Here is a 27,567-nt window from a genome sequence, read left to right as displayed (position 1 = left end):
AAAAATTAGGAGATTAATACATGTAATAAGCATGATAAACAAGTAGTTATATATTTCAAAAAGTTTGAACTACTTTCATCGACTTTCTAGAAACATTCAGATTTTCAATGTGCTTGTTAAAACCTGGTGAGAAAAAAACTGTATAGAAAATATAGAGTAGGTTAGGTTAGCAGAAACATGTTGTTTTTTTAGACTCAAGAAATATTTTTATAAGAGAATACCATTTTTTTAGGTTTCATCTCATTTTTTTATCACAATTAGATAACTATTTTCAGACCAACAGGATCATTGGAGCAGATAGCTGAAGAAAAGTGAGTTTCAGGGAATGTTCATGTTGTGCATGATAATATTGTTTTTAAAAATATTGTAATGTTCTTTTGTTTCAGTTTTAATTGTTACATGTAGGTTAAGTAAAGCACACATATATCTCATGGTACATGTAAGCGTATGTATATATGCATCTGGATGCTGAAACACAGTGAAAATTCTTGAAAATGTAAAAATTTATTTTGATGAAGTAGAAAATTAATGCAATTTAACGTTGTTTCTTTGGACTTTTTTATGATTAAAATTTCATGAAAAACTGGACATTTGTTTTTTGAGACACAATATTTGTATTTACATATTGGGAGTGTTCACTGTGATAAACTGCATTCAGATTTTTAACAGGCTTTGAATATGTGCTGCTTATAACTTGATTAGTTAGTGAACAGAGGAGAATTATGAACAAACATGTGTAATTTGGGAAGGGAGCATTGCACTACAATGTAGTATAATTTAATAAAGTTCTCATTGTTTATCTTTTGTGTATGAGAATTTCAAATTGAAACATGTATTCAACCCCCTCAGTGGTCTTGTGGCTCTTTGGGTAAGCACACAGCATTTATGAGTAAGAACAAATACTGGTCAGCATAGAGACAGAACTACGTGTACAGGTAGGATGATATATCTTCCTGTGATAAGTTACTGTGTGAAACTAAACTTTAAATTTTGGCTCTGACAAAGTATCATTCTAGTACAATATTCATATCCCATTAACATTTTCTCATCCTATATGCATTTGATATTTGTCACTAGACATTTAACACTAATTCATAATCCTGATGTATATTTTGTATGTAACCATGGTAACAGGAAAAGAAGTTCATTTTATAAACTATTCATGTTTGGAGTTGCTTGAATTTTATAGTGACAGATTTTTCTAATTACAAAAATCACTATTGAATGAAAGTTTATCCTTTTTGAAATCATAAATTCAAGTCAAATATGGTTCATTGATTGTAAATTGCCATTTGCATGAACTTAGTAACTTATTCCATATATTTAATTAGTAACTTATTCCATATATTTAATTAGTAACTTATTCCATATATTTAATTATATGTACTGAACATTGCTTGAAATTGAAGAAACACCATTAAGACTTGTTAGTCACTTAATCTATGTCCTAATTATTTCTGTACTGGTTAAATGTTTTGACATTGAATGACCACTTGCCAGTGGATTGGATTTTATATGAATTTGGTTAAATATACTTACCATGAAATTACATTTATATTATATAGAATATGTTTGCTTTCACAACATGTTCTCATCGCAATTAACTAGGTGATTAAAAATTACATCCATGAGATGTACTCACCTACGTCATAGTTCACCTGTGTAACATACACTAGCTTTAGTTTTAATTTTTGCGTTCAAGAGAACGCATGTTTCTCGTTTATTGAGGTATTTTGTGAAAACTCTCCTGCATATTTTAATCAAAGTTTTAAAAAAAAAGTATAAAATTTTCCTAAAATATAGACTTCAAAATGCAACAAATTTAATTCTTTAAAAGTCGAATGACACAAAAAACAAAAGGACATTTGTCTAAAGGTCAACTTAAGGTTTTGATTTTGACAGTTTAATATTTGAATGTTGGAACTTGCCCACCTCTTTGAATCTTTTTGCAAAGAGTGAGGAGTCAGAACCATGTAATCCTTAATACTAAAACCATTCTTGTAGTCCAAAGTCCGTTAATTTTGACAAAGACTTACAAAGATAGCGAATCTTTTGCAGTCACTTATTTAGTTAATGAAATTAATCAGATGCAAGCATAACAATTTAAATGTTTAACATAACACATTTGCTTTATTAATTGGTTTATCTTTATTATTCAGTAATATTCTTTTTACTTAACTTTTTACTTTTTACAAATATTTTTTTTTGCCATTGACACATTACGTTCCAAAATCTATGCAATAATTACGTTATTTTAAGCATTTTATTGAGAGATTAAAAGTAACACAAAGTCAAATATTCAACTAATGGTGATGTCACACTTCAAATTGTTTCTCAGATAGGTGCTCCTATAGATAAACCAACATCTCGTAAAGTGATTTCTTCCAATCAATTTTGATCATAATAATCATTGGCATTGTTGACATATTGTTACCTAATTATTATAAATCAATTTTATGACCGCAGCTTTTCAAAACTGTGTTACTTTGTATTTTATCTTTTCCAACTTAAGATAAAAAGAAATACTTATAGAATAACCCATCGAAGAATTCAGATAGAAAAAAATATTCAACGAGTGACTGAACAACATATTAATCACGAATGTGTGTAGTGTATGAGTGAATTATCAGTGTTGTTCGGTCATGCGTTGAATAATTTTCGCTATTTGAATTCTTTGATTAGTTATTCTTTTTATTACATTGGCAAATGGCTTTTTTAATGAAATTAAACTAAAGTAGAAAATGTAAGGAACTATATCTTTTTTATGCATTCACTATTTGTTTTGATCCCACGTTTATATCTACCTCTTGACAACGCCTATTGTTGTATGACGTCAGAGGAGTGAAATAACCACGTTTATTTCACATGTGATATTATCGGTTTTCATTTCACTGGAAAATCTATGTAATTCATTACAACCAATGTGATAAATGTATTTAAGCCCTGCCTCTGTTAATTTACCTGTCATGCCTGTTTCAAACAGAAATTTCACAAGTGGGTGTCTATATTATGTTAGTTTGAGAACCAAAATAGTTTCAGAAAGGAGAAAGAAGGAAAAAGACAAGAATTTAATTACATGTTCAAATGATAAAGATTATAAAATGGAAATAAAAAGGCTATTGCGTAATGCACAACTCTGTTCAAAACTTTGTGCAAAATATGCTAATGACGCATTGATTGCAAGACAAGAATATATATCATTACTAACATGACTAAGTGTACCCTATGTATATCAGTAGTACTGTAACACTTTTCTCCTAATTATAATAGAAGAGAATAACACAGTGGCCATGTACACTGCAGTTAATCAGGGACATATACATGTAGTAAATACCTGAAGTGGTATGTTAACAAAGGTGTGTAAGTAAATATACTATGACTTAAAAGTTGTAAGTATGCAAGGTCATAACAGTATTAAAGGCCACAGAAATAAATTTGTGTTGTTATCAAGTTCAATTGTATTATGGCATGCTAAAATACTTAATAAAAAAATAATTTTGGCTTTATGTATATATATATATATATATGTACACGGCCAGCGAAAGCTCTTTTTTTGAGAGCCCAGGTGGTCGAGTGGTCTAGCGGGACGGCTGCAGTGCAGGCGATTTGGTGTCACGATATCACAGTAGCATGGGTTCGAATCCCGGCGAGGGAAGAACCAAAAATTTGCGAAAGCAAATTTACAGATCTAACATTGTTGGGTTGATGTTTAGACGAGTTGTATATATATATGAGGAATGCAATCAATCGTAAATCAAGCAATTAAGCAAAAAAAGTGACACTACGTCACTAGGAAAATTCTGGTACCTAGAATGTTTAGTAATAATTTATCTCTGAATGAAGCTTAGCCTTGGATGGATGGTTAAGGGGTTGGTTAGTTTTATCTATGATTCTATTTTAAACTAATAAAGACCCTTAAATACATGTCTTATCCTACTAATTTTGATAAGTTTATAGAACAGCAATGAAACTGAATTTCTATATTTCAAGATTATTCCAGTATTTAATATCCCAGTGTTTCAGACATCTTAAAACAGTGGTAACTTGTGTAAAAATCAAATGTGAAAATATTTCATTTAACCACCATATATTTACTAATTTAATTATGTTATGGTTAGCCATTGTAATAAAAAGTATTTATTAGAAAAAAACAGACAGAGGAGATAATTCATAAAAAAAATTCGTAAAGAAATCAGAAATGGAAGATAATTCATAGAAAGTATTGTTTGTTAAAGAAACCAGACAGGGGAAATAATTCATAAAAAGTATTTTTTAAATTTGTTAAAGAAACCCGACAGGGGAGATAATTTATATAAAGAATTGTTAAAAAAAAATTGTTAAAGAAACCAGACAGGGGAGATAACTCATACAAAAGGATTGTTTTGTTAAAAGTAACAACACAGAGATCAATCAAAAGTTTTTAAAAATTGCTTTAGAAGTAATACATTGAAAATAGAATTTGTTAAGTATTTTTTTTTTCACCTGCAACAAATGAAGCAGAATGATGACATAAGGATGGTAATCATATGGCACTGACAGCATAAACTACTTCTATAAAGCTATATACTGTAAAAGCAGAAATTTTCGTTGGGGATTTAATTTTCTTTATTTCGTGGACAAGAATTATCCACGAAATTAAAACCCCAATGAAAATTTAACTGTAGATTAACCAAATCTGAATTCAATATACGTAAACATTTACATTATTTAATCAGACAAAATCAAATTGACCTTAAATAAATGATGAACATAAATGCATACAATGAAAATAATAGGTTAATTGATTAGACAAAAATATTAAAATGTTTTCTTTCAGTCAGATGATAATCCTAATCTTTTGTTGGTACTTTAATAAATCATGATCCAGAACTGTCAATCAATGTCATTTAACAGTCTAATGCATCTGTTAAGTCCAGCCTGAGACTACTATAACACATAATGTGTTATAGTAGTCTCAGGTCCAGCCAAAATCCATTTACTACACAATCATTAATCATGTTAATTCAAAAAGTACAAATATGTACTGTTTTCTTGTGAACTAGTATATTAAAATCAGGCTCAGTGTATTAGCCTGGTATTAGGCAAGGTTCATATTCATATCATATTACCATGTTCTTATCCTGATATGCATGTAACATGACATGATTAGAAAGAAAGAAAACTATATGCATTACTTGAGGTACTTGAAGAAATTTTAGCATATATAATCCATTTTTCAGTAAATTATCCATTGAAATCACTTGTACTTAAATTTGAAATAAATAGACAGCAAAATTGTTTCAATTGTTAAAGAAGTAATTTTCAAATTTAAATAATTAGAATTGGCAGGCGTATGATCAGTAGTAGGGTTCTAGAATTAACTATTTCCTGATACATGTGATAGTCAAGTAAAAATCTGCCTAGAGAAATAACTTTTCATGGAAAGTACAAAGTTCTATGGTCATGTTTCTTGATTTGTCTATTAGTTGAATCAGTTTTAATTGGTACAGATTAGACTTAATGACACAAATGAACACTGTAAAAGCAGAAAGTTTTATTTAAGACCGCTCCTTTACACATTACTGACATTAGGTCCTTTTATAATGTTTCCTTTTCAGCCCTAGAGTTAATAGACTTGATTGCTTTCAGCAGCTAACTCAACATGGCCATGTGAATTGCAAAATACACTATTTACCATTGGTTTATTTTAACCTTATTTTTCTTAATAGGCCAGACCTCAAGCTCAAACTTCCACCTTTCCCACAGAGGTAATTATCTGCATGTTTTCATGTAATCCAGAGAACCCAGCATGTGTATATGTGTATATAGGGTAGCTTACACACACACCTATACTTTTATTCATTGTCTTCCATTGCACCAATTTTCTTGATTTGAAAAATGAATTAAAAAAAAATATTAAAATTTTAATTCATTAATAGTTTCCTGTCCTTTAATTAGCACTTACATGAAAGGCCATTGAAATCTATCAAATTAGTGACATTGATAAACTTAATAATTTATTATTGTACATGTATTAGGGATTTTAGCTTTTCAGAATTACTTCCCTGAATATTATATACATGCAACTTTTCATTAAGAGAATATATTCCTCAACAGTAAAATAATATTACATGTATTTAATTTTTCCTTTTTATAGATATATATATCAAATACATAAAATCTTAGAAAATTGGTACCATGTGAATTATTATGAACTATAACTGTTACAGTACAATGTAGACATAGGAATTGTACCTAAATCTGTCATATTCATAATTAATAACTTGAAGACAGAATTAATCAAGTTGTGTACAGATATATATATGCAAATATGCTCTATTATATGCTGTCTATGTCAGCTCAACTGCTATGTCAAAAGTAACATACATGAGCTTATGGTAATCACTTTTTGTGTGTTTTCCATCTGTCATGGTGACATATGAGCTTAAGGCAATCAATTACTTTGCATATGTTGCCCATCTGTCAAGTAGCATACATGTATGATCTTAAGTTTATCACTCTTCAGGGTTTAAGTCAATCTGTTAACAACTATCATGATAATCATTTCACATTAAACTTTAGGCAGAGAAAATCTCCTTCTAACAGTTTGTATGCCTAGTATTTTTACTTTGTACTGATCAAACATCTAACATGTATAATGGCTTCTATGTCTCAGACTAATCAAGACTTCTGCCCAACTGCCAACACTATGTTGCCTCTTGTTAAACCAATATAGCTGTCAGTTGTTTGTATGGTCCCTTTACTCCACCAGTGTTGCTACCAGGGTTGGCTTTAAGTTGTACATTGAACCCTTAGGGAAATATTAAATAACACTTTTGGTTTTCAAAATACTAGTCTACCCTACGAAAGCCTGATAAAGGAGGAAAGTTCCATATAAGTTACTGAACAAATACAGCTTTACTTTAATGCTTATCATTTAACTGGTGTTTACTGTCACCTGCCATATTTTCTAATGCACCTTTGTGAAATACAAAGAAATGTAAACTGACTGCTAGTTGAGAAGTACATGTACAGGTTTAGAATAGACTATAATTATTGTATCTTTTAGACAATGAAACCTACTGTTTAAGATTTTAACTGCATGTATTGCTTTGAATGAAGTAAAATAAACACATTTTCTTGAAAATTCTTTGAATGCACTTTATACAAAAGATATGCACATTGTGAATAATGATGTTTTTATATCAGGATATATACTTTTTGATAGATTAAAACTTGTACAATATACCTAAACAAAGTGCTTTAGTTTAGTTTTCCATATATGTAATTTTTTTCATTACAATGAAGTTTAAATTTAGAAACAAGGTGATTAACTCTGATATTAGTGGACTATACTGACAGGATTTGAGAAAACTAAAACTTGCAATATACTAAGGAACAGACTTGAATGAAATAAACCTCTATTAACAACAATTTTGTAAACTAACATTTCAGGAAAATTATATGTCTATTTTAGTAATATAACAACACTGATATAATGGCATACATATAAACTTTATTTTATCAAAGAATTTAGTCATATTCAGATTAGTGCTATAACAATTTCGACAAACTCTGATTTAGCTTGGTGACTATTTGCTTCTTTCACACATTTTATGTAACTGCTTTTAATAATCTGCTTAAAAATTGTGGATTGGAAATTTATTCTTTGATACTATAGGTGCATGGTTCAATAACAAATTTAATTTGAGACTTCAAGGTTTTATCATGGTAAGATTTCTTAGAGTGTATACTTTTAGGGAAACTTTCTAAAAAAAAAAAATAATTGCACCATGACTTTTAGGTATGGAAAATTGCACCATAAGCAATTTTGAAGAAGATCGATGATTTTTTACCTTCCGCTATGTTTTCCACTCCATATTCTGTATATACTCACTTGTATTTCTGATTTTTTTGCTGTATTTCGTTTTTTTGAATATTTCAAAGCTAACACCAGGAAAATGAAGTAGTTATTTAATCCACATCTCTAATTAACTTTCTTTGAAGTATATGATAGTTTCTAATTTTTTTAAAGTATTTGAAATTTTCAGAGGACCTAATTAATTTAGAATATAGCCATATATGTGAACTATGAACAGGTATTCAGGATACTTTCATCTGTGTCTGGATAAAAGTGATTAGTAAGACTATATTAGCCTGGCTATATAGCATGTTCATTACTTAATTAACAAAAACCAACATTATGTCAATAGATATATGGTTTTTACATTGATTGACTCTTATATAGGATGGTTATATATCTTGATTAAAACTTGATTACTGTCATTTTCTTTGAAATGATCTTTATGTCCTCTTGTGTAGGAAGCAAATCAGCTATAAAGCGGGAACAAAGGTTTGATGATATATTTTAATGAATTTTTGTGTTTTCCCTGGTTCATTATATTTTTATATGAGAAAAAACGTTTTATTCATCAGGACTTGAAGTCCATTTATTTTCATGTACAGAAAATTATGAAATTCATAAATGTATTTTTGTTATTCTTCCATTTTAGATTAGTTTTTTTTTCTCAGGAAAACAATTTGTTGGTTCGAAGTCAGTAATATGCAAATGACCTGAAAGACTGTTAGAAGAAATACTACAAATGTATTAATACATTGAGTTTGTTCTCCAATCGAACTGTGTTTTATAAATATTTGAATATAAATAGCTTTTCCCGTTGTCACTAAACTTAATTAATTTAATTTTTTCAGTGCGAAAGAACCGAAGACCAGAGAGAGTAATACACCAAAGTTTCCATTTTTTGAAGACACATTTTCTGAGTTTCCAGAAGTTAAGGAGGAATATGACCTGGCCCCTGATTTCCAGAGGATTAACATTAGTGGAGAAGATACTAGTGGGGTAGTATTACACCTAAGAAACTTTATTTCCATTGACTTAACAGGATCCAGATCTTACTCTGATCTTAGCATCTTATCTCTACTTTTAAAGCTTTGCAACTAATTCTGTCTCTTTAAAAAGTAAAAAGCACAGGGATTTTTTTCACACAAAAAAAGAAGACCAAATTTATTATAAGGTATACCGGTTTAAGAACTCTTTAACCATTTTCTATCATGTTAAAAGAATTTTTGATTAATCTTAGAAATTTGTTTTCAGTTTGATTTTAGAGATTATTTATAAAAGTTTGATAAAAATATGTCTATTTTACTAAGATTTTATTTCTCAGGTACACATCAGTGACTTAGAACATGCCTCAAAAGCACTTGTCAAAGCCTTGATACTGAGACAGAAATATATGATGTTATCTCATCAAAGTTTTCCTAAGATAACGGCCAGGTTTCTTCAGAATCTTCTGGACAATGAAGATTTTAAAGGCATGAAGGAAGGTTTCGCTGGAAATTGCCTCAACCCTGAAGGTAATTAAACAGAATATTTAAATAGAACATTTATTTAATTTAGGGGAAATTATTTTTATGCCCCACCTAGGGGCATTATGTTTTTTCGTCGTTGCATCCATTCGTCCTTCCGTCTGTTCTTCTGTCTCGGCCAGCTGTCTCTCCTGCTTCAAGGTAAAGTTTTTGGTGAAGGTATTTTTGATAAAGTTGAAGTCCAATGACCTTGAAACTTAGTACACATATTCCCTATGATATGATCTTTCTAATTTTAATGTCAAGTTTTGACCCCAATTAATGGTCCTCTGAACATAGAAAATGATAGTGCAAGTGGGGCATCCATGTTTTATGGACACATTCTTGTTGCTGTATGTTTGGGGAATTTTTTCTTTTTTTTGGGGTCTTTTTTTCAGAAAGTTATATCGCATCTTTTCCTCTTCAGCTATGAAAGAAGGTGATATTTTCAATATTTTTGCCAGCTTTTAAATCATGTTTTTCCGATTTGAATATTCAGCAAAACTTGTGTAAACTGAACCTCAAGTGACCCAAAAATTATAGTAATCTATTTTACACTGATGCGAAATCAAGAGAGACAAAATGTCCATTTGCTGTCAGTTTCTTGGATAGCTCCAAGTGTACATGGATTCTTATAATATGTGGCGTCAAAATGCTGTGGATTTTGTGGGTTAAGGTGAAATGAACAATGTGAAAACAAATTTTGCGTGTATGCAGAATTCATAAAACAACATGAAATACAATTTTTCTTTGAAAAACATAAAAATTGGTACACATGATAATAAATGAATCCACAGTACACAAAATTTCTTGATCCATTCTTTCAGAATTTACAAAAATGGATTCCATAGCAAAATTGTGTGTAATGCTTGTTCAGTTTAGACAGGTATAAATGCACCCTCATGCAGGAATTTTAATGTGTGTAATTTCTTCTGTTTAAAATTTGAAGTGATACTAATTTCACTCTGTTGGTGCACATTTAAAAAAAAATATAAAATAACACTTTTTCATGTAATCAAATTATATAGATTTTACATACAGTTTAATACAGTATAACAATTAACCATTACCATGGCAATAGGAAGTATATAAATTTGCCATTTTTCAAGCTTTTTAATTGTTGCTTTATATTCAGATTGATAATACTTTTAATATAGCAGATTTTCTTCAAAATGTACTCAAATGTACACAGTGTTAAATACATACAGACTTTGTATGAAATACATACAGACTTTGTATGAAATACATACAGACTTTGTATGAAATACATACAGACTTTGTATGAAATACATACAGACTTTGTATGCTCTTTGCACTGGTATTTAATGAAATCTTGCAATCTTTTGGGTAAAAAAATGTTAAAAGCTTTAAATTCACCTATTACAAAAAAACGTTCAAAAAGTAAATCTTTTCTGTCTCTTAGTTTTGAAAAGAAAATAGGAATTTGTTTGCTGAATGAATGAAGTGAATTTCAGTTTATAAAATATCATTTTTTTTTAAAGAGAAATTTGGGGAATAATTTGCTTTGTTTCAAGTTGGAGTAAATAATGCTCTTTATATGTTAGTGTTTTGTTGGGATTTTAATTTCATGGATTGTTTATATATTCACTAAAAAAATGAAATAAAATCTTCAACACAACAAAAACTTCTTCTTTTACAGTATTTGTTTATCATGTTTAAAAGTGTCCATGCAATTGTCATGCTCAGTTCGCAAAAAGCCATACTAAAATAGACTAATGTCTATTTTAGTATGACTTTTTGCGAACCAAATGAAACTTTTCCACACAGTTATCTCCTATTGTTCAATCTATTTAAACTTTTGTCAGTTCTATTGTCCCTTATAATAAATACAATAGCTATTGTTCTCAAAATTTTCAACATTGTTCCTATTGATTTTTTGATTTTTTTAGTGTTTGACAAATGAAAACTAGAAAAAAGGCAATGTTTAAATTATGGCCTTCTTAAATGTATTCTGTAACTAAACAAAAACAATCAAAAATGCAAATTTTAACAGGAGCAATGCTAAAAATTTTGTCAGAAATCAACTTTTCATGATTAAATTCATGTTTATATAAAACAGATTGAAAATACATATATATTGATTTTGAATAAATATAACTTCACATGCATTTTTTTTACTTAACACATATTTTTTCATCTATTTAGAAGATAATGTTTTTACTTTATTAATTAATATTAATCCATGAGTGATGGATTTCTCGTCCAAAGAAGAAATTTAAAGGTCCTGGTGAATAAGCTTCACAGAGAACTATAGCTATTGTATTTATCTAATGGGACACTAGAACTGACAAAAGTTTCGATAAATTGAACAATAGGAGATGACTCTGTGGAAAAGTTTCATTTGGTTTCCAATAATATATTTAAAAATCTTAAAACTAAAGATATTTGGGTCAGCTGTTAGACACTTGTCTGTAATCACATAAAAAAATAAAAAGAAGGTTAGCTGTAATGATATAAAAATTCCTCATTCCTTCTGAAAAACTTGGTAACCAGGCTATTTTTTTCTTCTATGAAACTAGTTCCAAATCGTTTAGGAACGAAATCTGGACTCTTGATAAATGTTTCTCAATTTCACTTATTTTGAAAATAGCATACTGGCAGCTACAGCTTCTCTGACATTCCAAAAATGAATAACAAAAATATAGACCTCTTTAAACAGTAAAATATAATATAAATATGATACAGAAAAAAATATGAGCCTAATGTGTATAGATGGGCAAGAAAAATGTCAGCTTTTTCTATTGAGTGATATGATTAATGTTCTAGCTTGCTCATATAGTCTCAGCTGCTTCTGGCTCTCTCTTATCTGCACTTAGAGTGAAATCTTTCTTTATTTAGCTATATAATTCTATGTTCATGTTCATGTTGAATAGAACTATTTATTGAAAGTTATAATATATGAATTGTTCTGCCTGTAGTATATACTGTTACTTGACAATTTTTGACGTCCAGTTGTACTTTTTAATGTTTTAGTCTCCTTTTGATACATAATGTAAATCTTATCCATTTCTAATAAAGAAATTTGAACTATCCCAAAATTTGATTAGGCTTATGCATTTTATGCAGTATGGCTATGCTGTTATGAGAATAAGAAAATTATACAAGCTTGATAAATCTATTTTAGGAATTGCACAGGAATATCCCTAAAACCTACATACAGTTTCCTAACTAGTTGACTACTTCAGAATGAAAATATATATTTTATAGTTTTGGTAGGGATTCTTATGCCTTTCTTATAGAGATTAACAAAAGTATACTAATCATACTACCTCCATGAAGTTGGAGGGGGGGGGGTTACATACAAATCTCACTGTCATACTATGCAAGTCATGTCTAAATTAAACCTAATGAATGCCTTAAAAGATATTGATGATACTTGGTACATATATTATTGATGTCACTTATTGAGGATGTGTCATGAAATTCAGAATAAGATTGAAATGTCTGTAAATGGGAGAGTCATATAACTTTGAAATACATTTTTTGTTTCTATAAAACTTTGTATGTTAAAATACAATAGGGGTATCAAAAATTTCCAACTTTTAAGTTTAATCTGTTTTGTTAATAGGTTTTTATGTTGAATCATGTGAATATTCAAGGAAAGTAGCACTACAATTTTTTTTCTCATATATCATGATAAAAAAAAACTTGAGGTAGAGGGTATGCAAACATTCTGATTTATTATTCAAAAGTCAACAATCAAGACAATAACTAGAAAATAAATCAACATAAAGTATCTATTGGTTTAATACTTTAATCTTTAAAGAAATATTTTGAGTACTCTCAAGGATGATGTATCAATTATTGTTTTTTTAAACTTTATTTTAACAAATATATATATTTACAATATATTGGTAAATTATAGACAATATACAATGGATTCTGCAAATACACAAGAAATCTCAACACGTTCTGTTTCTTGCCCTTGAAAAAAATTAATAAATAACAGATTGATAAGAATATGATATATTATACACGTGAAATAAATTTGTATTAAATACTGAGTACAACTTTACTTTTATTGGTGATATTTATCTTCAGGGCAAGGAAATACCCTCAAGAGTGACTAACTATTTAAACATCATGACTTTTAATTTCAGTGAAAGTATAAGTCTCTATTATTTATATATTTATTCTACTAATTCTTCTTCAAAACAATTGATTGTCCTGAAAATGATTGAAAAATTAAGCAGTTGAATATTTTAACCCCCTCCCCCTTTTCATCATTTCTCACGCAGAATTTATTTGGTAAATTTTTTTTTTTTTAAATATTACATACACTATCATCTGTAGCCTAGCAGTTGTAAATTAAATGATATTAACAGAGTCATTTTACTAACCAGTTATATTCATCTTCAAGATTGTTTTAAAATGTGTGTGAGGCTGTAACAAATTTACTGAGATTGATTGTAGTACACATGAATTAGTTTGCTCCCCCTTTTAATTTGTTTTTAGGATGTAGAATGTACATTGTTTTGTAGATGCCGATGGTTACTATTCCAAAGGTATTGTTGTTTGATTATGTGTGAATTTTCCTGCCGTTTTCAAACACTGTATCGTAACACAAATAAATAAAGTATTCTTTAAAATTACGTTTAACAGATTAATGACTTTGTAAACTAGTAAGTTATTCACAGGACATCACGCTTTATGTAATATATACATTAATATTTTTCACCTGTAAAAATGGAGTGATTTCTTGTTAAACTACATTCGGGACGTTAAAAGTCATAATCACCTGTCCCTACATTGATTTTTGAATGCTGTTTAGTTGATGGGTTGCTGTCTCAATGATTATTTTCCCTATACCTTTCCTTTTGCATATCATGTACTTCCTTTTTTTTTTAATGTATTTTGCTGATTTTAGCCAGTGAATGATTTGCATTTTTAGTGATGTGAATGATGCAGTTCTTCATTATCCCCCCTCCCATGTTTTTTTGGGGGGAGAGGGGGGTATATGAATTGCCCTGCCCATCTTTCTGTCTCTGTCAACTTAATGATAAAGGCTATCCCATATTAAAAAGCTGGACAGATATTTATGAAACTTAATACAGCATAACTCATAAATTTACTAACTTTTGTTGTAAGATGTTTGTAGATGTGGTAAACAAATACATATGTAATAATTATTATGTTTTAATATACAGTCAAGGATATAACTCTATAGGGTTACTACAGAAAAATAACATACATTGTACATATGTAATGGTGGACTAAAAAAACAAAGAACTGTGATATCACATGTATGTTACATGTTTCAAAGGGACAATATACATCATTAGTTTTGTTAAAATGTATACAAGTTCTACTGATATTACTATTGTCTTTATGTATACTTAACTATAGAAAGATATAACAGTTCATAGTTTGTCAATCATGCATAATACACCTATGTTATTAGAGAAAAAATATTCCTGTAATAACTAAAGGGTGTTATCACAGCTTCTCTACATCACTCCAAAGCATTTGCTAAGACAAACATCATGCTTAACTACAATGTCTTTTAATTTATTGTAAGGAATAATGATCAGATCATGTAATGAGGTTCTGTGCAAGCTTCCCAGTAATTCCCAAGTGTCTCATATTATAAGTTACGTGCCTTTAATAACTAAGCCTTGTTATTACAGCTATGTTTATTCATTAAAAGCCTTGTCTCATTGATTTACTATGGTAAATGAAAAATGTATGAAATATAGTTCAAAAATTAGTAATCAAGGCTATGCATTTAGTTTCTGAGCAAAGTTTCAAGAGTACCCTAGAGCCCAATAAAAAATTAAAATATTTATGATTTATTTTACAAATAACAAACTTGCTATTACAGATTTAGAAAATTTAAGTATTAAAGAGAAGACAACTCATGAAAGTATCTGTAATAACTATTTTCTGTGATAACCCTATAGAGTTATATCCCTGACTGATATAAGAACATATCAATTATACAGAACTTAAATCTTCTTCATAAAAAAAAGTGAAGGTATAAAGGGTCCTTGACCATCAAAGTTCTGTTTTTAGAATGAGAGTAATTATTATAGATTTGTCTTTAAACTTAACAGCCACAGGTCATATAAGAAGGATATATTGTCATTTTGAGGTCCATATATATATTAAAACTGGATCACATTGACCTACATTTTGCTTTACAGCACCTATACTTCAGTGTTTACAACAAATTAGGTTTGCTTGTTTGCCTTTGGTAGACCTTGAAAAAACTATAATCTATGATTACTGCATTGAAACAGTAACAGAAGTTATTGCTTGGGATGAGTAACACATCGATGACTGAAAAACCTGTTTGAACAGGTTGTTGCTATATTTTCAAGTGGGTAATAAAACATTTGTGGTTAGCCTAACACACAGGCAAACCTGACTATTATGCATGAAGTACACATTGAAGTATATCAGCTGTAAGGATAGGCTAATGGTATTTACAACATCAATGGGTGTCATTGGTCTCCATAACCTTCAGTATATCCCAAAAACCCTTCTAGTTATCACCAGCATTCTTTATTTAGAATGAATATATATGAGCAATGTAAAATTTTGCCTATTTATTTTTTATTCCAAAATCATAGATATTTAGGAAATTATTATTTATAAAAATTAAATCTTTCAGGATGACAAGCATATCAATTTGCATAGTTTTTTTTGATAAACTTGGCAAAGTTGATTTAAAAGAATTGCTGAACTGTAAATAAAAAGCTGAAATAAGACACAACATCTGAGCTGAAGGTATATAGGGCAAATTAAACTTCTATAAATAGGTTAATTTTTGCATTACAAAAATATGATTCCTAAAAGTCACTCTTTATATTAACAAATGTAGATAATAACTATTTTTTATACTGCTCAATTATATTATAAATTGGGGAAAATCGGGGGAAAGTGTAATAAAGTTATTTTTTCCTTTAATACCAACAAGGATGACCTAATATATGTAATTTATCATTTTCCTGCTAGTTAATATATATCCTAGATGTGATGGAGTATATATACTGACATATACTTACAGGGGTTTTGACCAATAGTTTTTGTAGAAATGGTAGTAAGTTGGTGAAATTCAATAGACAACTGCTCTGCTTACAATAACATTGGGCAAGCTAGGCTTATTTCTACAGCTGAATTGTAGATAATAATGAGTGGGTTTATTGTGTTGTGGATTTTTGATAGCAGAATTAAGCTTTTAAAGTTTAACTAGATTTGAAAAAAACAACACTTTTGAAATTTCATCACAGGCAACAAGTACACAGCTAACATTTTTTTTTTTGAAGTAGATAACTCATAAATTTTGAAGAAATTTGATAACCTAACTTAAAGTATTGTTTTGTATTAATGCAATTATAGGAAAAAAGTGCAGTTTTGTTGAGCAAATATCTTACGTTAAATTCTAGTCCATTGATACAGAATTCTAACTTCACTTCTGGTATGACAAGTAAATATAGGAAATCTGTATAATTTGAAAGATCTTCAGTATATTTTTGAAGTTTAAATCAAATATAAATTATGGGAATTTAAACCAGTGCAGTTTTATCTTAGTCTTATTTATAAGTTGATGATAGACATAATCCATTTATATTTTACCTTATAAAAAGATAACACCTTGTTTTTAAATAACAAGCATGTAGAGGCCAAGGACATTGTTTTGATATTTCTTTTCATGATGAGGCCATGAACAGTTCAGTGTTTTAAATTTTCCCATCAATTTATTTATAAAGCTAAATGCATAAAGTTGCTAACCTTGTGATATAAAATTTCATTTATCTCTAACATAAACTATTAAGTCACATTATAAATAAATATCAATCCCTGTTTAGTTACAACTATTGTGTTTCTTTCCCATTGCTGGTATTTGATAATTTATATCTATTGTTTAACATTGCTAATATTTGAAGCTGTATATCTATTGTTTTATAGAGAAGAGTCATCCTATAGATCCTCCACCAAAGACGGGAGATCCTTTTGATGTACCAATCCCAGACAGTGTTGGCTGTCACCTTAAAATGAAGCAGGGAGTGACCTATGTGTACGCTGACGAAGAAGCCCTTGCCAATGATAAACCGTTGGAGTTACCTTATCCTGTTCTTAAAACGTTTATATCTGATCAGAATCTTATGTATACTCTAATCAGTGATGGCCCATTGTAAGTTAAATATTTGAACTTCAATGAATTAATAGGTTTATTATATACTTAGTAGTAAATACAGATAAATTGTATGTGTAATACAATCAATGGCAAGCGTACTGTATCAGCCACCCGTGATGATATCGATATCAGCACGGTTGCAAAAGCTTTATCACACCTTTAATCTGTATGACTTCACATCATCGATTGCAGTCACTGTTGCAAAGGTTTTTTCAAAACCCTTATCTGTATGACATCATGTCAAACCTGTAATCTGTATGACGTCATTTCAAACCTTATCTGTATGACGTCATGTCGCATAAAAAACATCTACTTGAGAATAATAAAAGTTGAGATATATGTATATAATAAAGTGTATATGATATGGCTTTTTCAATATCTCACACCGTATCAACCCGAGACACTAATATAACTAATTTTGCATTGTTGTGGGTTACCAATAATGAATGCATGCATTTAATTTAGATTTTATAGTAAGACTAAAACTTCTTTGGATTGAATCTCATTAAGTGTTTATATATCTATCCTATGAATTTATGGCTATACAGTTCCCTAATGACTTTGACACAGTTTTCCCTATGTTCTAGAACTTTGTTTAGCATTGAGTTCCTTTCCTGTTTTTGCACAATAAATCATGATGTTTGAAGGGATTTTGCATAAAGGGCTTATTTTTCTATTGATAATAATCTCTAAAATGATGTTTCATCATGGAAAGGAATTACGTTATTAGGGTCTCACATTGATCAGTTCGCATATATGATGCTGGATGTCTATAGTTTTCTCTTTGTTCATTTTTCTGTCTGCATTTTTTGATGCAAAAACTCAAAAGGCATAGATAGGACATGGATACAATTTTGTACATCTGTTATGCATAATATATGTGCATATAATTTTTTTCTGAAATTGGAAAATTCTTTTTTTTTAATGCAAACTTTAAAAAGTATGGGAAGAAGTGGATCTTAATTCAGTACAGTAGTTGTGCTTCTTATGTAGTTGTGCATATTTTTTTTTTTGGTGAGAATTGGAAGGGAAATTGCAAAAAAAGACTTACTTTTTATTGAAAAATAATTGAATATTTTGAGAAACATCTTTCTATGCTAGGAGTTCAACAAAAAACTGGTATAAAGGTATTAGTTTGCTATTCCAAAGGATTTTCCAGTGTCAAACATTTTGCGCATATATAATTTTTTATAAGATAATTGAAAAATTAATTTAAAAACCATTGCTCTTAGTGACTGTGACAAACACCTTACAGATAAAAAAAAAATAGTTGTCTACCTTAACCCAGCCGTCCCCCCCTTAAATCAGTGATCTGGATCTTATCATAAGTTATAAAAACTTCAGCTCATGCCTCGGCTGTTGTCTGCTCTATGGTGGGGTTTTTGTCGCTGTGACACATTCCCCATTTCCTTTCTCAATTTTATTGAAGACCTTCACTCATGCATCAACATGAAGAGCAGCAATTAAAGTGTGGCTCTTGCAATATATTGTTCACTGATTATAATAAAACTGTTAAAATTATATTAGCATCATAACTTAAGCTGCAAATATATGATTTTCCTCTGTGTTTTACAGAAAATCATTCTGCTACAGAAGGTTATGCTACTTGTCTGCCCAGTTTAATATGCATATATTACTGAATGAACTTAAAGAGTCTGCAGCACAGAAGGAAGTATCACACAGAGATTTCTACAATATAAGAAAGGTTTGATTCAGTTATTTATTTTCACACTTCTTGTCTTTATTAGTCATTATCTGACAAGGTCAAATCACAAATTCATTTTATTAGTCATTATCTGACAAGGTCAAATCAGATATTCATTTTATTAGTCATTATCTGACAAGGTCAAATCACAAATTCATTTTTAGCTCACCTGGCCCGAAGGGCCAAGTGAGCTTTTCTCACCACTTGGCGTCCGTCGTCCGTCGTCGTCGTCGTTAACAATTTACATTTTGAACTTCTTCTAGAGAACCACTGAATGGAATGGAACCAAACATGGCATGAATGTTCCTTATGAGGTGCTGACCAAGTGTTGTTACTATGTAGCCGATCCATCATCCAAGATGGCCGCCAGCGGGGGACTTAGTTTAACATAGGAGGCTATGGGAAATGCATACAAATGACTTCTTTTAGAGAACCACTGAATGGAATGAAACCAAACATGGCATGAATGTTACTTATGAGGTGCTGACCAAGTGTTGTTACTTTGTTGCCGATCCATCGTCCAAGATGGCCGCCAGCTGGGGACTTAGTTTAACATAGGACCCTATGGGAAATGCATACAAACGACTTCTTTTAGAGAACCACTGAATGGAATAAAACCAAACATAGCATGAATGTTCCTTATGGGGTGCTGACCAAGTGTTGTTACTTTGTAGCCGATCCATCATCCAAGATGGCCGCCAGCGGGGTACTTAGTTTAACATAGGACCCTATTGGAAATGCATACAAATGACTTCTTCTAGTGAACCACTGAATGGAATGAAACCAAACATGGCATGAATGTTCCTTATGTGGTGCTGACCAAGTGTTGTTACTTTGTAGCCAATCCATCATCAAAGATGGCCGCCAGCGGGGGACTTAGTTTAACATAGGACCCTATGGGAAATGCATACAAATGACTTCTTTTAGAGAACCACTGAATGGAATGAAACCTAACATAGCATGAATGTTCCTTATGGGGTGCTGACCAAGTGTTGTTACTATGTAGCCGATCCATCATCCAAGATGGCCGCCAGCAGGGGACTTAGTTTAACATAGGACCCTATGGGAAATGCATACAAATGACTTCTTTAAGAGAACCACTGAATGATATAAAACCAAACATGGCATGAATGTTCCTTATGAGGTGCTGACCAAGTGTTGTTACTTTGTAGCCGATCCGTCATCCAAGATGGCCGCCAGTGGGGGGACTTTTGAATGAAATTAAACATGTTCCTTTCCTTATAAATGAGGTTGTGTTGTCACTTTTAGCCAAATTTTATACTTTTTTATATGATTTCAAAAACCCAAGTAGAATCAGGTGAGCGATACAGGCTCTTGAGAGCCTCTAGTATTAGTCATTATCTGACAAGGTCAAATCAGATATTCATTTTATTAGTCATTATCTGACAAGGTCAAATCAGATATTCATTTTTTTAGTCATTTTCTGACAAGGTCAAATCAGATATTCATTTTATTAGTCATTATCTGACAAGGTCAAATCAGATATTTATTTTATTAGTCATTATCTGACAAGGTCAAATCAGATAATCATTTTATTAGTCATTATCTGACAAGGTCAAATCAGATAATCATTTTATTAGTCATTATCTGACAAGGTCAAATCAGATATTTATTTTATTAGTCATTATCTGACAAGGTCAAATCAGATATTCATTTTATTAGTCATTATCTGACAAGGTCAAATCAGATATTCATTCTGATTTTTTTTTTAAATGAATTGTATGAACATTTATATCCATATGTACCTGGTATGTTATATATGAGGTATATCAATGTCTGCAGGTTGATTTATGATAATGTTTGTGAAGTCATAGGTTTTTTTTTATCCTTTTGATCCATTTAAGACAGCTCACAGATTTGTCCAACTAACTGAGTCAATTGAATCATTGTAATTTTGTAACCATTTTATTGGTAGAATAAAAAGTTTTAAGTGTTGTCCTTGGTTAATTTTGTCCTGTTTTTATGACATTTATTTAGTAATTAAAGAATTAACTTTTTAAGAACGGAATTATATCGATTAAATTTGTGAAGTCATAGGTTTTTTATTCTTTTGATATATTTAAGACAGCTCACAGATTTGTCCAACTTACTCACTCAGAGTCAACTGAGTCATTGTAATTTTGGAATATTATTTAAATCTTCCACACTTATGGAAAATATACGCCAGACCTACAATATATGTACTTTTTAGCTCACCTGGCCCGAAGGGCCAAGTGAGCTTTTCCCATCACTTTGCGTCCGTCGTCCGTCGTCCTGCGTCCGTCGTCGTCCTGCGTCCGTCGTCGTTAACTTTTACAAAAATCTTCTACTCTGAAACTACTGGGCCAAATTAATCCAAACTTGGCCACAATCATCATTGGGGTATCTAGTTTAAAAAATGTGTGGCTTGACCCGGCCAACCAACCAAGATGGCCGCCATGGCTAAAAATAGACCATAGGGGTAAAATGCAGTTTTTGGCTTATAACTCAAAAACCAAAGCATTTAGAGCAAATCTGACGTGGGGTACAATTGTTTATCAGGTCAAGATCTATCTGCCCTGAAATTTTCAGATGAATCGGACAACCCCTTGTTGGGTTGCTGCCCCTGAATTGGTAATTTTAAGGAAATTTTGCTGTTTTTGGTTATTATCTTGAATACTATTAAAGATAGAGATAAACTGTAAACTGCAATAATGTTCAGCAAAGTAAGATTTACATATAAGTCAACATGACCGAAATGGTCAGTTGACCCCTTTATGAGTTATTGCCCTTTATAGTCAATTTTTAACCATTTTTCGTAAATCTTAGTAATCTTACAAAAATCTTCTCCTCTGAAACTACTGGGCCAAATTAATCCAAACTTGGCCACAGTCATCTTTGGGGTATCTAGTTTAAAAATTGTGTGGCGTGACCCGGCCAACCAACCAAGATGGCCGCCATGGCTAAAAATAGAACATAGGGGTTAAATGCAGTTTTTGGCTTATAACTCAAAAACCAAAGCATTTAGAGCAAATCTGACATGTAGTAAATTTGTTTATCAGGTCAAGTTCTATCTGCCCTGAAATTGTCAGATGAATCGGACAACCCGTTGTTGGGTTGCTGCCCCTGAATTGGTAATTTTAAGGAAATTTTGCTGTTTTTGGTTATTACCTTGAATATTATTATAGATAGAGATAAACTGTAAACTGCAATAATGTTCAGCATAGTAAGATTTACAAATAAGTCAACATGACCGAAATGGTCAGTTGACCCCTTTAGGAGTTATTGCCCTTTATAGTCAATTTTTAACAATTTTCATAAAACTTCTAAATTTTTACTAACATTTTCCACTGAAACTTCTGGGCCAAGTTCAATATAGATAGAAATAATTGTTAGCCGCAAGAATGTTCAGTAAAGTAAGATGTACATACACATCACCATCACCAAAACACAATTTTGTCATGAATCCATCTGTGTCCATTGTTTAATATTCACATAGACCAAGGTGAGCGACACAGGCTCTTTAGAGCCTCTAGTTTTACATCTCATGGTAAGTGCACCAACCTTGGATAATAATAAAAGTCCATAAAATCAATGAAACACTTTGTTAAATCTAGATCTAAGTTTGCCATAGTGAATTGATATTTAGTAAGTGTATATGATCTTATATAGTTGTGAACGTCAGTGCAAAAATTAAGTCATCTTTACCCTAATTTCATGCATTTCATAAGTAATATGAATAAAAGAAGATGTAATATGTGTCGATGGAAAAACAGAAATTAATCAACAGTAGATTGGTGTCTATAAGATATATGTCTTGCACTAAGTATGCACTAGGTATTTCAGTATAGCCTGCATGTACATAACAGAAATAGCCAGAAAAAAAAATGTTAATAACCAAATGAAAGTTATACTAGTTTGAATGCCTTTTCTACTCATATGAAATGGCCTGAAAAAACTAAATAACCAAATGAAAGTTCTGCTAGTTTGAATGCCTTTTCTACTCATATGAAATGGCCTGAAAAACTAAATAACCAATTGAAAGTTCTGCTAGTTTGAATGCCTTTTCTACTCATTATTCATTTTTGTGTGTTTATAGGTTGACACTCACATCCACGCCTCTTCCTGTATGAATCAGAAGCATTTGTTAAGATTTATTAAGAAAAAGATGAAGACAGAAGGAAATGAAGTTGTTTGTTTTGATAAAAAGTTGAATAAAGAAATGACCCTGAAAGAGGTAACTTTTAAACATTATTGAAGCAATTACATCTGTCAGTTGTGTATTTATTGCGAAGGAGACTCAAATAGAACCTCTTATGAGAATCAGTTGGTGTTGGTCAGGGTATTTAAATTCTTGGAAGTTGAACTGTCCCATTGAATGAATACAATAGCTATTGTCCTCTGTGGAGTTCATTCAATGGGAACTTTAAAGTTCTCTTTGAAAAAAAAATAATTATTTATTGATTATTTTTTTATATACCAAGAATTCAACTACTAGTGATAAAAATACATGTACCAATATTATATGATGACACACATTGTCAGAGCAAGAGATAATAATTACAAAGGAGTAGGTTCAGTAAGACCCCTTTTTGGCCCCAAAATATAGCAGTTTTAGAAAGTTGTGAAAATGTAATCTTTAAGCTATATTTTGGAAAGTAAAATGCTTCTGCTACATAAATATGAGCTGTTTTTGACAATACAATGCACAAATATTGCGTTCTTGCATCATTAAGTCATGCTAAATTACTGAAATCTTCAAAATGTTAGCATTTTGGTTAATTTTTAAAAGGTTTCCGTCTAAAATGAAAGTGGCCGCTATCGTGTTTATTCATAATATTGAAATGTAAGTTGTATTTGATGATAATACAAAACATATATAAAGGTCGAGGATGAACACGGTTGCGGCCACTTTCATTTTTGACAAAAACCATCTGACAAGTGACGTTTTTTGTCATAATTGATAGATTTTTCATATTTAAGCTTGAATCAGAGCGTTTTTAATGACTAAATCAGTTAAAATCTTTCACATAAACTAATCGATTCAATTGAAATAGACACTCAAGTGTTTAAAAAGTATCCAAAAACTTTCGTTAGATGAATCTGAAATTTGAGGCCAAAATCGGCCCTTACCGGACCTACTCCTTTAAGTCAATTATAGATTACTGAAAAACATAGAAAATTATAGAATTACATCTGTTAAAAAAATATTTCATAATGATGAATTTCATATTAATGTATTTGTTTACACATGAATGTTATTTTTCTGTACACAAATATGTTCGTCTTTAATAAATGTGATTCTTGGTTGGGCACTTAAAGGAAACTATAATGAAGAGTTTGGTGTGGATTACAATATGGAGGAAGTTCTAAATAAAATAATTTATGCTTATTAATCTGTTTTAACAAATTTAAACATTTACACTTAGTAAGAGGCTGGGATACTTCATAGATAAACCTAGACTTGCTACATGTCCCTTCCTAAAAAATAATTCTTTCAATTTTACCCCTTTAACATTTTTACTGCTATAACTAAGAGATTACCATTATACTGACATCTGCAGAGGAAGGCCTTTCTCCAAGGACAATCAGTATACTGGCAGTTTTCAGTAAATATTTAAATTAGTAAGAAAGAAAGATAAGAAAGGGAAATGTAGCAAGTCTATGATAAACCATGTCTCTTATTAAGGTGGTACCCAACACTTTCACTAAAATTAATTTGGCTTGTTTAATTTACATAAAATTTTGTCAAAGTATTTATTTTGACACTTTAACAAAAATATAAAAATTAAAATTTTTTTGAACCTACTGTTTTGTCAGAAAAATTACACTGGTTATATAGCAATTTGACAAACACCAATTTTGATCATTGAGAAGCTTAATATTCCATAAACAACACAACGTAATTAAAATGTTTAGCTGATTTTACAGTGTTATCTCCCTGTAGTGTTAGTTACCACCTTTTTTTTTAAAATAAAAATAGTTTATGAAAGAAATTATGATTTCAAACAAATTAAAATAAAACGCATAATGTGCCAAAGAAGCAAATTAAAGTAAATGATTTTAATTATGGATGTACTATGTTTTTCTTTAACAAAGGTTTGTAACTCAGTAAGTTTCTACTGTAAAAAGTGTTAGTTTACAACTACATTAGAACATCTCACTAAGTTAACAATGATACAATATGTAAAAACAAAGACAATCTTATAAGGGCTATTCCATTGATGTGAATGTTGAAGGGATCCTACAAAACATACTTTCTTTATGAAAGTAGGAAGATATGGTATGATTGCTGATGAGACAACTCTCTACCAGAGACTAAACAACGTAAAAGGTTCGCAACTATTGGTCACCATACAGCCTTCAACAATGATCAAGACCAATTCCGCATAACAAGCTATAAAAGGCCCTAAAATGAGAAATGAAAAAAAATTCAAAAGAGGAAAAACTAACAATATACAGCTACAAAAGACAACCACTGAATTATAGTTTCTAATTTAGGACAGGCTCAGAATTTTGCATACATCAAATGGATATGCAACCATAAAACAAACAATTTATTTAAAAACAAATAAAACTTCCTTTCATTCCCTACCACATACATTTAAATGGAATATCTTTTAATGTAAGAAACACCTTCTGAATTTATTAAAATTTTAGTAAATTAAGCAATACCTCCACACTTACTATATTATGTCAACATGTACCTTAGGTATTTGAAACTCTACAGTTGTCAGCATATGATTTGAACATTGACAGTCTAGATGTACATGCTGTAAGTCTAAAAAGAAAAGCATGGATGTTTAATGTTCCAGTTTTACCATGCATTGATTGTTTATTATAATCACCATGAATTCCTACTGTGAAGATCAGAAAAGGGAACACTATTACAGTACACTAGATGTATAATGAAAATGTTATCTTGATAGTACTGCGTCACAAATCACAATGTTTAGCTTTATATAGGTCACTAGTATCAACACTTCATTCTTTAAATATAAGCAAATTGATGACCAATAACTCATTACTTAAATGTACCCTGATTTTAATTGTTCATATATTTTTTTTAAAGATATTTTCACTCTTAAATCCTTTAAGTAATAATCAGGAATTTTGCAGGAATGTTTTTCAAGATATTAAAAGAAAATATAGAAAGAAAATTTAAGGGGTTACTGAGTAAAAAAGATGGAAAATAATGCTATTGAATGGAAAAAGCCTTAGAAGCTCAAAGTAATGAAATAAGATTGCCTATGTGACCAGCAAACAATTGAATCCCTGGCTGAGGATATCAAAGAAAAGACATTTTTTATAAAATAGATTTCAAATGTTTCAACTTTTAAAACAATATGTTGTATAAATTATACTTGGTTCATTCTGGATGACAGTGTTATAAAAATTGGAAAGACCTTATGCTTATTAGAAGAATACGATGTAAAGGTTTATTTCAAATGGGTTTTCTCTGAATTATCTCCCTTTTAGTAAATTATTAAACATGCTTATGTTTCATAAAGGTGACAAAAGAACAGAAAAAAAGAGTAGAGAAACTGTTAATTTGTTTTTATTTCTGACCACAGGTTTTTACGAGCATGGATTTGAAGCCCTATGATTTGAATGTAGATATGTTGGATGTGCATGCTGTGAGTATTACCTCCCTTTTTTAACATGTGACATAATAACAGTTTAAGGTTTTACTTTATATTTGTGTATTATGTATGTGAGTTTAGCTGTGATTTATATCAGACACTATGTAAGTATCCTTTCTTGTTGATAGTTTTGATCTATTTATTTTTTTGGCTCACCTGGTCCAAAGGGTAAGTGTGAGCCTTTTTCATCACTTGGAGTCCATCGTCATCGTTTTTCTTTTACAAACGTCTTCTCCTTTGTAACTTCCAGGTTAATTAGTACCATACGTTCTTATGATTTGCCGGCCAACCAAAATGGGCTGAGGTTAAAAATACTCATTAGGGATAAAATGCAAGTATTGTCTATTATCTTGAAAATCATTATAAATAAAGAAAATCTGGCAGGGCAGAAATATTCTAAACTACTATTTTTTCAACCTAGTTCCAGAATATGTATTTAGGGATGCTAATCTGGTGGTGGAGGCCACAACATAAACTATTTGTATAATGGATTTATATTTCAGAAGGTAAAAGACCTGGATACTCTATATCTTGCATACAGATACCTTATGTTCTGAAGTTTCCGAATGTCAAAGATGTTCGTTGTCCTTTTTACCTCATTTTGATGGTTTAGTGACTGCTTACAAAACTATTGTTTTTTTTATCAGGTGAATTTTCCAATTACTGTGGATTCATTATTATTATTGTTTCCTTAATCACCCTGCTCAGTTGCTCTGTAAACATAAGCAGGCATT

The 27,567-nt window shown here is 30.4% G+C and overlaps 1 protein-coding gene across 10 annotated transcripts in view; it reads left to right on the top strand.

The window, feature by feature from the left end:
• LOC139523355 (AMP deaminase 2-like) overlaps positions 1-27,567 on the top strand; it is a 49,422-nt gene that overhangs the window by 2,303 nt on the left and 19,552 nt on the right. The window contains exons 3-11 of one of the 10 annotated variants that reach the window (XM_071317253.1): positions 276-311; positions 5,709-5,747; positions 8,692-8,839; positions 9,165-9,354; positions 13,848-13,871; positions 17,278-17,503; positions 19,082-19,211; positions 23,290-23,427; positions 26,765-26,827. In XM_071317253.1, the coding sequence (XP_071173354.1) occupies positions 276-311; positions 5,709-5,747; positions 8,692-8,839; positions 9,165-9,354; positions 13,848-13,871; positions 17,278-17,503; positions 19,082-19,211; positions 23,290-23,427; positions 26,765-26,827 (994 nt within the window). Of the gene's footprint in view, positions 1-275; positions 312-5,708; positions 5,748-8,691; positions 8,840-9,164; positions 9,355-13,847; positions 13,872-17,277; positions 17,504-19,081; positions 19,212-23,289; positions 23,428-25,902; positions 25,966-26,764; positions 26,828-27,567 lie in introns of all 10 variants that reach the window. The other 9 variants (XM_071317254.1, XM_071317256.1, XM_071317257.1 and 6 more) reach the window with 9 other exon arrangements.

Source organism: Mytilus edulis, chromosome 5 (assembly GCF_963676685.1).
Source record: "Mytilus edulis chromosome 5, xbMytEdul2.2, whole genome shotgun sequence".
NCBI classification, from domain to species: Eukaryota; Metazoa; Mollusca; class Bivalvia; order Mytilida; family Mytilidae; genus Mytilus; species Mytilus edulis.
This window is presented reverse-complemented; position numbering and strand designations above follow the sequence as displayed.